The sequence below is a fragment of the Pyrgilauda ruficollis genome, unplaced genomic scaffold (genome assembly GCF_017590135.1).
Source record: "Pyrgilauda ruficollis isolate IOZ18807 unplaced genomic scaffold, ASM1759013v1 scaffold24, whole genome shotgun sequence".
Lineage (NCBI taxonomy): Eukaryota > Metazoa > Chordata > Aves > Passeriformes > Passeridae > Pyrgilauda > Pyrgilauda ruficollis.
In genome coordinates, this window is record NW_024523648.1 from 468,741 (window position 1) to 483,662 (window position 14,922).

General features: G+C 41.9%; 2 protein-coding genes across 2 annotated transcripts in view; one reads left to right on the forward strand and one right to left on the reverse strand.

The window, feature by feature from the left end:
• The window catches only part of MCM9 (minichromosome maintenance 9 homologous recombination repair factor), a 48,220-nt gene that overhangs the window by 15,613 nt on the left and 17,685 nt on the right, over positions 1 to 14,922 (reverse strand). The gene's annotated exons all lie outside the window — the stretch shown is intronic.
• Positions 1,802 to 12,787, forward strand: ASF1A (anti-silencing function 1A histone chaperone). Its single transcript, XM_041469957.1, has 4 exons — positions 1,802 to 2,234; positions 5,745 to 5,860; positions 10,316 to 10,492; positions 12,361 to 12,787. The coding sequence occupies exons 1-4, from the start codon at positions 2,126 to 2,128 to the stop codon at positions 12,571 to 12,573; spliced, it is 615 nt and encodes a 204-aa protein (XP_041325891.1). The 5' UTR covers positions 1,802 to 2,125; the 3' UTR covers positions 12,574 to 12,787.

Genomic DNA, 14,922 nt, shown 5'->3' on the forward strand with positions numbered 1-14,922 from the left:
CACAACTTGCACCCCTGGAGCCATGGGCACTTTCTGCTCTCGCCCTGAGCCGTGAGGGCCGTCACTGGCAGTGCAGTGTCACTCTGCTCCTCGCTGTCCCGTGTGCATGGCAGCCATGAGATGGCCTCTGCTGCAGGCTCCTGCCGCCACACAAGATGGCCTCCCCTGCTGCACACAGGGCCCTCTCACCGGCAATGCTGCTGCACAGGCAAAATGTCCTGTCTCGTAGCACTTCAGGGCACCCAAGCATTCTACAAATAGAGGAAGGGGATGGTTTCCTGACAGCAGGGCCGTGTGACAGGCACGCTTGGTTCCCGGCACAGCCCCTCTCGGGTGGCCTCTCCAGCAGCAGCCCTCAGGGCGGTGCAGGCAGCCCGTCCCATCCGGGGCACCCAGCGCCCACCAGCAAAGCCGGCTGTGCTCAGGGGCTCCCCAGCCAGCAAGGTACCGAATCCCAGCACGGATATCCCTTGCCAGTGGCCAAGAGGTCACTGCCGTGGCTGCAGGCTTGGGCTCAGAGCCTGGCACCACTGCCCAGGCCCAGTGCCCTGAGCTGGGGGGGCTCCTGGCACCCGGACCCCACCAGCACCCAGCACAATCAGCACAGAAACAGGAAGATAAAAATCCACCAAACAAAGCGTAACAAAAACCCAAAGGGCTGAAATGGCCCCAAACTGAAAGTGCCCCTCCGCACCTGATGGAGACCCGCAGGCAAGGTGGTTTAGCCTGTGAATCACTGCTTTCATTCTTGTTAGGGGATGCTGAAAGCTTAATGCACCTTCCTACTTGATTAGACTCGTTTTGTGCATTCTGACAGCAAAAGTGCTTGTTCTGGGAGGTGTTGGGAACAATTTCATCATGAGTGCTGGCCTGAGAGTAGTTTTTCACTCTTCCCAAGCAGCCAGCATTAACAGTTGCTGTTTATACAATACTGCACAATCTTAGCATATTAAAAAAAAAAACCACTTAGGATTCTTTTAAACGCTTCTGAATCTTCCCTTTTATAAATAAGGTTAAATAAAACTTTAAAATGAGGTCTAGTTGCAAGCAGTTTTTTGTTTTGTTGAGATACAGTGCTTCTTTAATGTTTTGTTTAAATTGAATGGACAAGAGATTATTTTTGTCCCTGTTCTACCCATGGTTCCAATTTAGTTATGGTATTTTGCCCTACTATTCTTCCAGCCTCAACTTTCAGCTTAGGGCACTTTCCAAGCTGGATGCGGTCTTACATTGTTTACAACTTGCAGAGGATGAACATTTTCAAAGGAAATTAATTTCTTCTTCAGCTCATAGGGTTCATAACTTTAAATACAATATACTGACAAACGATGTATCTTCTATATATGAATCTAAACCTTATCAATTGAAATAAAAGTTATTGTGGTAAGCACGATATACACAGTCCCATAAGCTATATGCCAGCAATTCAAATAAAGTCGCATCTTAGGATTTAATTTTTTCCTTTTAAATAAAATCATTGCAAGGCAACAGCTTTCGAACTAAGGCAGAGTCCCTCTTGGTGATGAATCGAGAGCCGACTAATTGCGTGATAAGATCTTTCCTCCTGATTTTTCCCCTTGCCTGCATTTTAATGCACACAGAAGAAAGGAAAACAAATAATAAGGAAAAAAAAAAACTAAAATAAGAAGAAAAGAGATAAGCTCTCATTCCCTTTCCTGGAAATCAGAGAAGCAGATGTTCCGCGCCTCCCTCAAGCTCGCCCGGATCATCTCCCGCCCTGGCCCCGCCCCCGGCCCCGAGGGCGGCGCGCGGCGGGCGCGCGCGGAGGCCGCTCTGGCCGGCGCTCGGTGCCCGCCGTGCCCGCGGAGGGAGGGCCCTCGCCCGGCGAGTGGCCAATCCGGGCGGGCGCTGGCGGCGAGCAGGGGCAGAATGGGCTGTAGTTGAGCGAAATAGGGAAAGCGGCGAACAGTGTGGAGCGTTCCCGGTGTAAATAAAAGGGGGGGCGAAAAAAAAAAAAAAAAAAAAAAAGTTTGTGGAAGTCGCCGCCCTGCAGCCTCGCTCGGGCAGCGGCGCGGGGGCTTGTGCGGTGCGGGAGCCCGGCACGGAGGACTTTAGTGCGCGGCGTTAACACGCTCTGCCTATTGTTTGTGTTTTTTTCCAAAATATGGCAAAGGTTCAGGTGAACAATGTAGTGGTGTTGGATAATCCTTCTCCTTTCTACAATCCTTTCCAGTTCGAAATCACATTCGAGTGCATAGAGGACCTGTCTGAAGGTGAGTAGAATTTTTCTCCCCGATACGGATTTTGCAACCCCGGGCTCTGAGCTCGGGGCATTTAAGGCTTAAACTTTGCACAGGCCTGCGCCTACAATTTAACAGTCTTTCCACCTCGGCCGCATCGCCGTGCCGAGCCGAGGGGATGTGCCGGCCGGGCGAGGGGATGTGCCGCTCCCGCCGAGCCCGGCGCCGGGGAAAGTTGGCGGTGTCCGCCCGCTCTGGGCGCCGAGCCGGGCCCGCCGCCTCTCCCCGCCATCGGCGAGGCGGCGAGCTGCCTCAAGTTGCGAGGAACTTGTTAGAGTGGAGGTAGCCATGTTGCCAGCTTTGTGTGTGCGTGGGGGGAGCGAGCGGGAGACAGGAGGGTTGAACCGGGCTCGGCGGCCGCGCATCCCCGCGGGCACACGGGATGCTGCGTGTTTAGCCCCGGCGGTACTCGGAGCGCGGAAAGCGCTCCGCGGGGATGCGTTTCAATGGCCTCGTGCTCCATTTTAATACTAAAAAAAAAAAAAAAATTAAAAAATTAAAAATCACGGTGGGAGGCAGGGGCGGGCTGACTGGCTGGCCCCGCATGCCGGCAGCAGGCAGCCGCGGAAGGTGCGCGGGGTCGGGGGCACGGCTAGGAGGGGAGCGCTGGCTGCGGGAGCCCCCGCCTGGGGGGAGGGGGCCGCCCGCCTGCCACTATTTTTGGAAGTCACTCGAAAGTTACCGGCAGCCGCCAGCGGGTGGGGGATGGCCCCGGCCTTGCCGCCACACGGGGACCCCCGTCCTGAGCCGGGGCCGCCGCCGCGCTCCCGCCTTCCCCCCGAGTCGGGCGGGCCGCGAGCCGCCCTCGCCCCGGCCGCGCTCCGCAGCGCCGCCCCCCGGGCGGCCGCGGGACGCGCCCCGAGAGGCCGCGCGTCGCCCCGCGGGCGGGAGTTTCGAACGGCTCGGGGCGAGGGAGGGAACGCGGGGCGCGGGCGCCCGCCGGCGGGCCGGGGAGCGGCTGCTGCCCCGGGAGCAGGAGGAGGCCGCCCCGATGGGCTGCCTGTGAGCGGGAGAGGACACTGCCTGGCCGGCACTCGGCGGAGCCCAGCGCCGCCCGCTCGCCAGAGAGCTCCGCGGGCGGAGGGACGAGGGCAGGGCTGAGGAGAAGGGGAGTTGCGTGCTGTCCTGGCTCAGGTGCCCTGGCGGGCTCGCTGTCGCTGCGGTTTAAGTCGCCTCACCCCGCCTGCCTCTGCAGCAGCGCGTACTCGTGCGTGCCGGCGGGATGGTGACAGCGCGGGGAGGGAGGGACGGACGGCTGCCGTGGCGGGAACTTCAGAGGAAGTCTCGCCCGAGCCAGGGTTTCCTCTAGGCCTCCGCAGCCCGTCTCCTGCCTTCTTGCAACTGACCGACGCAGCAGCTGGAGCTGTGCTCCATGCCCCGCCACGTTGCTGGCTGGACCTCTTCGGTCAGCCTGCCCCATCCGAGCGGGAACATCGGACCCCCTCCGTGGCAACTGCTATGGCAGGTGGCAGTGCCCGTGACAGGGGCTCGTGCAATACGTTAAGCTTTTCATTTCCATAGCACAGCTGTATGTGATGTGCTCCTCACACTCAGGATTTATGTTAAAGTTGATCCTGGACATTCGTGATGAGAAGAATTATAGAAGGTCTAATACAGAATTCTCAGCTCCTTTCCCCCACCAACATGCAAGTTAAGACTACAGGATAAATTAAGGATGAGCACTGCTATCTTTCACATTTAAAAATAAGATGAAACACAGCCGTTGAATACTTGATAAAAAGTCATTGCCTCAGCTTTCCTATGTAATACATGTGTTTACTGTGCTGTTTTCAGCCCGTGCTCTGCAACACTGATCCTAAAATTAAATCCATAAACTCCAGCCCTCTTTCTTAAAGTGGATGTTCTATATCAACATACTCAAATAACACTTAAAATTTATTTTTTAAAAGTCTAGGTTTAGTACTAAATACTATGAGTTGTTTAGAACAAGTTTTATACTGTTCTCCTAGAATAATGGCACAGGATGGTGTGATAGTCTTAAAGTCTTAAGCAGTTTAGCCTAAAAGTCCTCACTTCTTGTAAGTACTAATTTGTCTTCAGATGCAGACAAGAAAGTTCCTTAATTATCCTGGATGAGTACCCTGCAATACTGGCAACAGCTAGTACTTCATGCTTAAAAGGTAAATAAAACCTCTGATACAGTACCTAGGAAGCTGCTGTGTTGTACAGAGGAGTAAAATCCCTTCCCAAGCCCTGTTTATTATGATAGTAAAACCTGCACTAATGGTAAAAAAAGTAAGCAAGAAGAATTCACTAATGAGGAAAGAGGGTTGCAATCTTAAAGCAGTCAAGTTCTGTTTCAAGTGCTATTTTTTTTTTCTCTGCTTAAATTCCATTCCTGCATCCAGAAACCATGAGGCAGGCCTTTGGATTTGCAAGTGTACTAATCAAGTTAATGTAATAGCTTACAGGTTTGTGCTTTTGCAAAGGCCATCAGGGCACTGTTCACAAGGGGGAAAAAAGAAATACACCATGTAAGTTTTAAGGTACAGTTCTGAAACGACAGCTTAATTAAGAAGTGTTAGTTATAGATTTTTGTAATGGTGGTCTCTTTTTTTCCCCTCTTGTTTTAATAACCCCAAAATCTGTCTTGCAAGATTAGTTTTACTGTTTTTTGAATCAAAAAGGGAAGGTGAAAAGCTGACCCAGGAAGAGCTAATTTGGGTTCATTTGCAGTTTCAACTAAAACATCTGTGGGGAAGAGACTGAGTTAGAAAACACTTAATTGTAATAAATGTTGGGGTTTAGTGCATGGCTTTAAGAAGCAAAATTCTACACTGACTTTTTTTTTTTCCTTTTTATTGGTCTATAATTCCATTTCAGGGTGTAGATAAGATCCAAGCATCACTATCTTTAAGAATACGGTCTAGTCATGCTGTCACAATTTTATGTACTTCCCAGGTATCACAAGTGACATATAAAGGAACGGGGGCATACAGTTAGTATGCCTGAAGCTTACTCAGTAGGTGACTTACTCAACTACGTTCCATGATTTGTGTAATTTAAGCTGTGAGGTGTATGTGTGCAAGGTGGGAATTTTGGTTTTGGGAGGTTAGTCTGTATTCAAGGATGTAATGATTTATAGGCATCATCCCTCTGCTGCAGCCATTCTGACAGACTTTGAGAAGATGCTCAACACAGCTCCCAATTAGAAAAAGGGCCCTGCTTTCTGTATAAATTTTGAAAATTAACCTCACTGTGAAAATAGAGGGATTCCTGTGATACAACTGACTAGAGAGAGAAAGTGGGATGATCTGGTTTGTGAGCACAGGGTCAGGCATCCTTAAATTTTTCTGATGAAGACAGGTAGGTCCTTGTTATTTTAGGCTTGTTGCCAAAGAAGTAATTTTAGGCTATGCAAAACTGTAGATTGGCAAGAGTGGAAGACCCCCTAACTGTGATGATAAATAATGCTTGTTTGTTTTGTTTTGTTTTTTTTTTTTTTCTTTTTTTTTAATGTAGATTTGGAATGGAAAATAATTTATGTGGGTTCAGCTGAAAGTGAAGAGTATGATCAGGTGTTAGACTCTGTTTTAGTTGGACCTGTTCCTGCAGGCAGACACATGTTTGTATTTCAGGTAAGTTTGATTTAACCTTTTCTAAAAGTTGTGTTAATTTGATTAGGGATAACTGTATCAAACTAAGAGGCACTTGAAAAATAATGGTAAAAAAACATTGAAATGAGCCCCTCAGGTATGATATACCTTCCTTTAAAGTCTGTTCTTGAGCCTGTACTTCTTGCCCCTGATATTTCTTGGTTATATTTTTTATTTGTGGTATCAATAATAACTGATAAAAGCACAGTTCCCATAGCTGCTGATAATTTTAACCAGTCTGGTTCATAATCAGTAGTGCCAATTGCTTGGTTTACACCAGCACCATCAGGCTCACCTCTTCTGCTGGTGGCAGTTTCAGACAATCAGGAGCACTAGGTTAATGTAGACAACACCTTCAGAGGATCAGGCCAACAAACTAATTGTAAAACTCAGCCAGAATAATCAAGATGTTTGTTTCTGTTTGGCAGAACATGATCAACTATGATGTTTGGCCAAGCATGCTAAATAATAACAAAATACAGTGATTTCTAAAATAAAGATAGAAATTCAGTGGTAAATGGGAGGTATTTAGGACACAAGTGTGTAGGCCAAGACAAAAAGTCTAGAACATGTGACAGTCCTATAAAATACTGCTGTTAATGCCAAAAGTTAATAAGGAATAACAAAGGAAAAGAAAACAGGGAAAGAGCAACACTAAGATGACTTACTGGCCTAGACTTGTTTCTATTTTAACTCAGTGAGAAGCAGGGGGGAAAACCTGAAGTGGACTTGCCTGAATTCTTACAGAAGCTTTCTTTTGTTTGGGATAACTTCTTTTGTGGTGGTGGAGTGGTTTTTTTTTTTTTTTTGTTTATTTATTCAAAACTATAGTTTTTATTAAAACTAACACATTTTCTCTATAAAATACTAGAATTTTTTTTTGTAAACTGACAGCAAAGTCCATTGGATAACAAGTCGGATAGAAACTGAGTATGTCTTATTGTATAAGAGCTCTGCTATTTTCCCAAATACTATAAATTCACTTAACTAATGGCAAATGCATGCTGAAGTGTGAGCATTGAAGAACCCCAAAGTGCTAATGAAGTGCTGACTCCCTTATTTCTTATGGTTACTGTAACTGGTTTAAAATAATATCAACATTTGTGAGGCAATCCTGATTTATTCTGTAAATTCCAGGAAAGGTAGTTTATTTGGCATTTTGAGGGTGTTTTTTTGTTCTGGGCCTTTTGTTTTTTTCCTTAAAGAACAGGCTTAAGGAATAGGATTAGACTGGAGGTTGCAGCATTTATCAACCACATACACCCTAATCAGTGTTGAAACATTTCTGTTTGGTTTTGGAGCCAGGCCTAATTTTTCCACTCTACAAATAAAGGAGATGTGTAACAAATGCATCATTTATTAACAGTTTTTCCATTATCAAGCCATTATAGCTTATGTCATTAATTGGTCAGAAACAGGTGATCCTCTATTGGTTTCAGAGGGGCTACCTTGTTTTTGTATGGTGGAATATCAGCTGGCATTTACATTTTTAATTTGAAGATTCACTGTTCTCAATCAAAGGTCTGAAGACTCCTTGTTGATGGTGATGGGAAGGAGCAAGAAGCAGGTGCCTAAAATGGCACGTTTTGGCTGCATGATTAGGCAGGTCTCAAATTAAATTTACTAGTCTTGCAGTTTCTGTAGAATGGACTCAGCAATTGTATCGTGGTTATAAATTACACTGCAGCTAAACGAGGAGATGTGTAGAGATTTTGCTTAGATTGGAGTAGGTCCTGTAAGGGATTCCATCTGTTAAAATATACTTTTTATTTCTTATGGAAGTTCAGTTGAGTCTGAGTATATTACGCTTCAAAGGCTCTGGATTTCAGGTGAGGGTAGGACTCAGCACATGTGTACACAGGAAACCACCAAAACCCAAAGTGCTGCAAGAAGCCTTTGCTGATGGCTGAAGCCATTTTATTCACTAAGCTGAAGCAGCCTGGGATACAGAGAAAACAAGCAAGGAAAGGCAAGAATAGGGCAAAGTACAGAACTGCAGGAGGTATGTGGCACAAAGAAAAGAGATTGTGTTGATGGGGAATAGCATAAGGAAAGAACCTTTGCAGAGGAGCATAAAATTTTCTGATAATCTGTTGTAGATTTTTGTAGATAGGAAAATGGCTGAAATAGCAACTAAAATGGAGTACCACACAGATAGATTACCAAGGATGATAAAAATACCTTAGATGAAAAAAAGATGTGAAACAGGTTGGGAATTCAGCCTTATAGAAAGATGGACAATTATTGTGCTTTTCAGACTTACAAAAGCAGCTTTTTGTTTTTAAACCCCAAAATGTTACCTTTATAAGGGTTTCAATAGTAAAGGCCCACAGCTTGGCCTGTTTGTTTCTAAATCCCAAGATATACATAGTGAAACCTGATTCCTTCTTGATTCTCTTGGGAATTTGTAATAAAATCACAGAAACTTTTTTGAGCATATAAGCGCATAAATAATTTACTGTCCTTAAGTGGGCATATAACCTTTGCTACCTACTCTGCAGCAGTAGCTATGAGAATAAATACCATGTGGAAAAGCAAGATAATTCAAGGCAACATACGGGCTGATTTCATAAATTTCTTAAGTAATTCATAGAATAAGTGGCATATTAAGACAGTGATTTTTGTGCAAAAATTAATCTAATGCCTCTGCCCACCGAAATACCTGTTTGCCAGTAATCTGCTTATTTATCATTTGGTCATACCAAGCTCTTCTTTTTTCTGCCATCTGTGTCTGATCTTTGGTTCCTGAGTAATTAACAGGTTTGACAAAACCAGGAAGTTGAAAATTTGAGAAAACTGTTTTAAACAGTATTCAGTGTCTTTTTCATGCAGCAAAACAATGCTTGAGAGATAAGTAGGATTAGAACAGAGTATTTCCTTGGGTTCAGAACTGTGTCATAGGGTATTACAAGACAGAAAATGACAGTGGGAACATGGAAGACTAAGATTCTACATTAGAATGTGAGTTGAGTTTAATGGGGAGTTAAACAGAATATGGTTCTTCTGTTGCCCATTACTGTGGAATTTACAGTGATCAGATAGTTCTGGGCACTGTTAGAACAAGACTACTGAGTTAAAGTAATGATTTAATCTGCATTGGCAGTTCTTGTGATTTCCTCAAGCTTCTTTATTTTTTCTGTTTCTTGGACACCTCTTCCATTCTCCTATGCTAGTTGTAAGCCATCCAGTCATTTTCTATTTCCTTCAGGGCTGGAGGAAGAGGTGTTCTACCTGATTCCCTGGTTTCTTCTCCTCCCTTGGGTGTATTTCTACCTGAGAGGTCTGACTCATCTAATTCTTCTGTGCCTATAGCTTCTCACAAAAAACTAGGCTGGTTTGAAGGCTTAGAATTGAAGTGGCAAAGAGTAGATGCCAATGCTGCATGAGCAGCAGCTCCCAAATTTCACCATGCTGAAGTATAGAAATACTACAGAAAAGTAGGAACAAGAGGGACAACAGGAATTAATTCCACTCATCCTGTGTTATTAGGCAAGATTTGTTACACCCAAACCATCTGAACACACATTACTAATACCAGCTTGTTCTCACAACATGGGTGTTCACTGTTGACTTCAGATCTTCCTGTGGAATTGTAAATATGAAGCTGTTTTACTATGCCTGGATTGCTGTTACTTTAAATCCTGCAGCAGAATCAGGCATCACATTTTATCAATAGATGTGGTAGTTAGAAGGCATTTTCAGGGACTGATGTGAGCCACATTTTATGAGGCAAATTTTATTGATAAGTAACTGCAGAGCCATGGTAAGTAAGGACACTGAGAAAGATTGTATCAGTTGCATATTAATTAGGTTTGCATACTGGTAGAGAATGTTCAGGTGTCTTGGAGAGATGATGCAGTTAACTGCATAAATTTTAATGAACATAGGTATTAGGAATGAAGCCAGAGAAAGTACTTAATTCCTTCCCTAGAAGTCTGTGGAACAGCTCAAACCTTACCATAGCCCATCCCTTTTCATGCTGAAATATAATTTGCAGTCTGTAGTTTTAAGGATATAGTCTTGTTATGAGCACACATACAGACCAATTCAACCTTGAGGTATATGAGAAAATAATCTTGGTCTACTAAATTACCAAGATGGGCTGGAGAACTGTGGCACTGTAGAACTGGAATGATGTTGGTACCCCTGTGTGAGCAATGGTTCAGCTGAGCATATATTTAAAAGGAGTTTTGGGTCAAACCTGGCCAATTGCCCATGAGAAATGTCAGCAAACAATTTTACTGTATTCCAGTTTTGTCAGTAGAGGATGATGTTCTAAATCTGGGATTGATGTTGTGAAAGCAGTATATTTTCTGGTTAACTTGAACAGTTTAAAATATAGTCACTACTTAGCTGCTGAAACAAACTTACTTGAGATTCCCCTGCTAGGTAGGCATGTGCTATCAATTTTAATTTATCTTTCCCTTTCACATTTAGGCTGATGCACCTAACCCAGGGCTTATTCCAGATGCAGATGCAGTAGGTGTAACAGTTGTGCTAATTACATGCACGTACCGAGGTCAAGAATTTATTAGAGTCGGCTACTATGTAAACAATGAATATACTGAAACAGAACTGAGAGAGAATCCACCAGTCAAGCCAGATTTTTCTAAGGTAAGGCATGTTTTGTTTTGGTCATCTATCAGAGGTATGCTTATAGAAAAAGGTTTTTAAGAAACAAACCCAAGCCCCAAGTGGTTTCGTTAAGTGCATGGAATGAGGCATGAAATAATGGAAAATACTTGGGGGAACAGACTGCGAATGCCATGTAGTTGTCATAAATTTATGTAATATTGAGAAACCATCAAAAATTTCCACCATCCTGATGACTTGGCTGTACTTTCACACTGACTGTGAAATAAACCACTGGATTTATTCCTACCTGCTCCACTGTTTACAAAATGGCTCTGTTCTTCAGAAAAACAGAATGTTTTTTCTAAGCCATCAACCTGGAACTAAGTTGTAGATATTTACTACAGCTGTTACTCAGCTGTTCTAGTGTCAGAGCTACAATTTCTGCAAAACTTTTAACAAATAAACTGAGGAACAAATTAGGTGTAAAATGAGAGAACATGGGTAGCCTGGTTGGATGATTATCTGACAAATGTCTAATTTGACAAAGGAAGTATACAGATAAAGTTAGAAAAATGTATGTCCTTCATGGTAATAATTAAACCAGGACTAGAATTAAAAGATGAAATGAAATAGTATGTTTTTCTATGATTAACTTTTTCAGTGATCATATACTAAAAAAAACTACTGAAAATTACAGTAAAGTTTGAGGATTGTTAAACTTTGGGTATGTTCCTTTCTTCTTTATTTCTTTCAATTAAAACGTAATTTATTTGTTACGTTGGTTGCCAATACCAAAATGGTGACTCTCTTTAAGCACTTGAATTTAGAATGCTTAGAACTACTTATCTTCCTTCTCTGTTTACATAAAAAGCTAGCTTTGCTGCTATGCAAGAAAACAGCAAAAGCGATCATATGTTTGTATATGTGACTTGGGGAAAAAATGTGACTTAATGTGACTTGGGGAAAAAATGGAAATGCACAAGTAGAGGGTTATTAAAGTGATTGATTAATTATTGGGTAATAAGCTCTACTAGGTTCTAAAAAAGAAATAGTCTTTTTAGTTTGCATAAGGGGTCATGAAATACTTAATGAGAGTACACTTTCTTGGAGAGTAATATTGACAAAGCAAACCTTTCCTGTGATCAGTCTGAAATATCATAGTGAGTCTCCACTAGCTCTAAGTTGCCATCCTCCAGGTAAGAATATATAATCTTTCACCCCTTTTCAAAATAAGGAGAAAATCAGCTTTTTCTTTTTTTTTTTTTCTGGATACATAAACAAATGCAACATGTTTTCAAAAGGAAATGAAGGCCAGCCATGAGACTAAGATAAATGACTAATCATGTCCACTGCCACAGTGTTAGTATTTTCCAAATATAAATGTTTTTATTTTAAAACTTTAGTCGATAAATCCTCTTAGTGAAATCAGTCTAAAGTTTGGTAGTTTAAGGATAAGGTTGTACTTTTAAATGAAGATGAGAAGTTGATGGAATTGATAGGTATTGCAAATACCATAAAGTTGGTGCAAAATTTGATGAAGTACTGTGGTTTGCAAAATCCTTGTGGGGGTAGAAGTTATTTGCTTTACTAAAAGCTGGATAAAATAACAAACACTTGCACTTTACTTGTGGATCTCTTTCACAGCCTTGACCTTGCGGAACAGTTAAAACGCTCTTGAGAAATTTGTTATTTTGCTGAGGAGAATATTAGGGAAAATAAGTGGTGTACTGTCAGCACATTTCTGATCCATAGGTAGTAGCTATAGATTCACATTGATGTGAATTCCCTTTTTAAACAAATTGTTATGCAAACAAGGCTATAGGGACTAAAAGGAAAAAAATCTATATGCATGTGAACTCCAGTTTTAGATGTACACATTACAATCCATATATTTTCTTCTTTCCCAGCTTCAAAGGAATATTTTGGCATCTAATCCCAGAGTCACAAGATTCCACATTAATTGGGAGGACAACACTGAAAAACTGGAAGATGCAGAGAGCAGTAACCCAAATCTACAGTCCTTGCTTTCCACAGATGCATTACCTTCAGCATCAAAGGGGTGGTCAACATCAGAAAATTCACTAAATGTTATGTTAGAATCTCATATGGACTGCATGTGACTAACCACCATCCTTTTGGTACTGTATATGTGTTAAACTGTAAAAACAACCAGAACTATTTCCTTCAAATTCCATAAGTACATAGTTGAAGCAATGTGAAGAACTTGTTTTAAAACATCCTGTAGAAAGTTTATAAAAAAAACCCAAAAAAAACCCAACAAACAAACAGTATTTGAGCAGATTGTGAAATATAAATACAACTATTTTTAAGTAATTGCCTTTTTTTTCTAATGTGTTATTCTATGTGGTCTAAACCAAACCTGATTAAAGTATATGTATTCTCTCCCCTCCCCCCTTACTTTGTAAACACTGTTAAAAGCTTAAAAAAGTTTAAAAGTTAAAACATTCAGCCAAAATGAAGGAATAATGCCATGTCCTCATCTCTGCTATCCAGATTGCCAAATATAAAGTGCCCTTTAACAGCATCTTAAGAAAAAAACTGACATTAAATGAAGTGCAAAGAAAGAAAGAAAGTATCTCTTAATAACAAAGTCCAAAAATGTCCTTTTGCTCTGAAAGCAGACAGCACAGTATAATTTTAGGTGCAAGCTTCTTTTCCTTTCAAGGCACATACTTGTTACTTAAAGCCTGCAATTTGAGATTTACCATCTGCTATCTTGGATTTTAGGATTTTTTTTTAAATCTCCTGCTGCTGCTGTTTAGTCAAACTGTGGTTTTGTTCAGGACAGTGTTTCATGTGGATTGGGGTGGGTACCTCAGGACAGAACCCTTTTTCAGCCACCCTAATAGCATACACAAGTGGTTGGAAGGATGCAAGCACTTACTGGAAGACTCTAAGCCTGAAATCAATAGTGTGAATATCCCAAATATGCTCTTCTGTAAGATTATTATGGATCACTATTGGTTATGTTTATTTTCAGGCATGCTTTATTGTAGTATTTTTCAATAGTAGTAAGGAGTTTGGTTAGTTTTCTTTCATTTTTTTGAAGCACCTGGAATTTTAAACTCTCTGTTTTCTCTCTACCTTTAAGGCAGTTCTGTTTGCTAACCTAAACACTGTTGTGGCAGGCATGACACACTCAAGAATACATTACTTGCCTGGAAGCTCTTGCAGTGAGACATCCCTATTACCTGAGGCATCCTTGAAGATAAAAGGAACTAAGCAGTAGCCTGTCAAGACTTAAGCCATTATTATGACACTTAAGAATTTAGTTATTCCTTCCTATCCTCATTAGCCTTATTTAGATTTACTGTGCCTGTATGTGCATTTAAATTGTAATCTGTCATGCCAGATTACAGGAATATAGTTCTATTTACTAGTCACTGCCCAAATTATGAACCTTTGTAGGTTCTGGGCCCTTCAAAAAAGGGCAGATTTCATGATGATTGACAGTGTAGCTCTGAATAAATACAGAATGCTTTCTGTTGTCTTTCTGCACTCTCTAATGGGATGAAGATGTCCCAGACAGTGCTTCTGTCTTTCCACATCATTAGTGAAATTGTCTGCATTTCAAATGTGTGGTTTTGAAACTGGAAAGGAATGACCTGATCTGAATATTTTTCTTGTATGGAAACTCAGCAGTACACATGTAGGGTGGATGAATGAATTAATGAAATCCATTAATCTTTGGAGGCCTAGTTCTAATATGTGCTCTTAACAATCTCTCTCTAATTGTTTAAAGTGATAACCAGAAATCTAAAAATATTAACACTCATCGGTAGGACTTAACACAAAGAACTGGTTCCCTGAATGAGCAGTTACTTCACTTGAGGGTTGAAATTCTGTGAACCTTATCTTTGATTTTCAATGATATTGCTACTTTTAGGTCTGCAGTGACATTTTGAGATTTTTTTCATGCACTTTATTGTTCTGTTTATAAGTCTGTTTAGGATATCTCATAAATGTAAGCATGTAAATAACTTAATTATCTGCTGAAGGATTGACAGGCTTGTGAAGTCTGCCTCAAATTAAGGCTACTGTAGTAGTATCTCAAACTCTTGCCTTTATTGAATATTCAAATGAAAACATGATCCAAGTACAAGCTGTAACCAGAATCCATCCCACTGGTAGCATGAAGGCTTTTTAGAAGCATATGCCACAAAGCGATGGAAGCAAACCATTATTGCTGCTACTGCAAAACCAGCTACAAAATTTAGGCAGCAAAACAATGTCACCCAGCAAACCAATTAATTTAGAGGAATGGAAAAGTGAAGCTCTGTTGTGAGTCTAAAAAATCTAAGAAGTCATCTGTGCATGAGAATGTAGGTGCAATAACCTTCAGGCTTGACTGGTAGGGTGCTGTAGCAGAGTTTGGCACCACCTTACCTGATACACTCATGTGGCTTGGCTAGAGCTGACCCACCATTACCAGGAAAAGTAATGCTGTG

Bases quoted from the DNA above. Each gene is read 5' to 3' on its own strand.
- ASF1A (XM_041469957.1), top strand. From the start codon at position 2,126: ATGGCAAAGGTTCAGGTGAACAATGTAGTGGTGTTGGATAATCCTTCT. The intron at 2,235-5,744 runs GTGAGTAGAATT...TTTTTAATGTAG, and splicing joins CATAGAGGACCTGTCTGAAG to ATTTGGAATGGAAAATAATT. The intron at 10,493-12,360 runs GTAAGGCATGTT...CTTCTTTCCCAG, and splicing joins TCAAGCCAGATTTTTCTAAG to CTTCAAAGGAATATTTTGGC.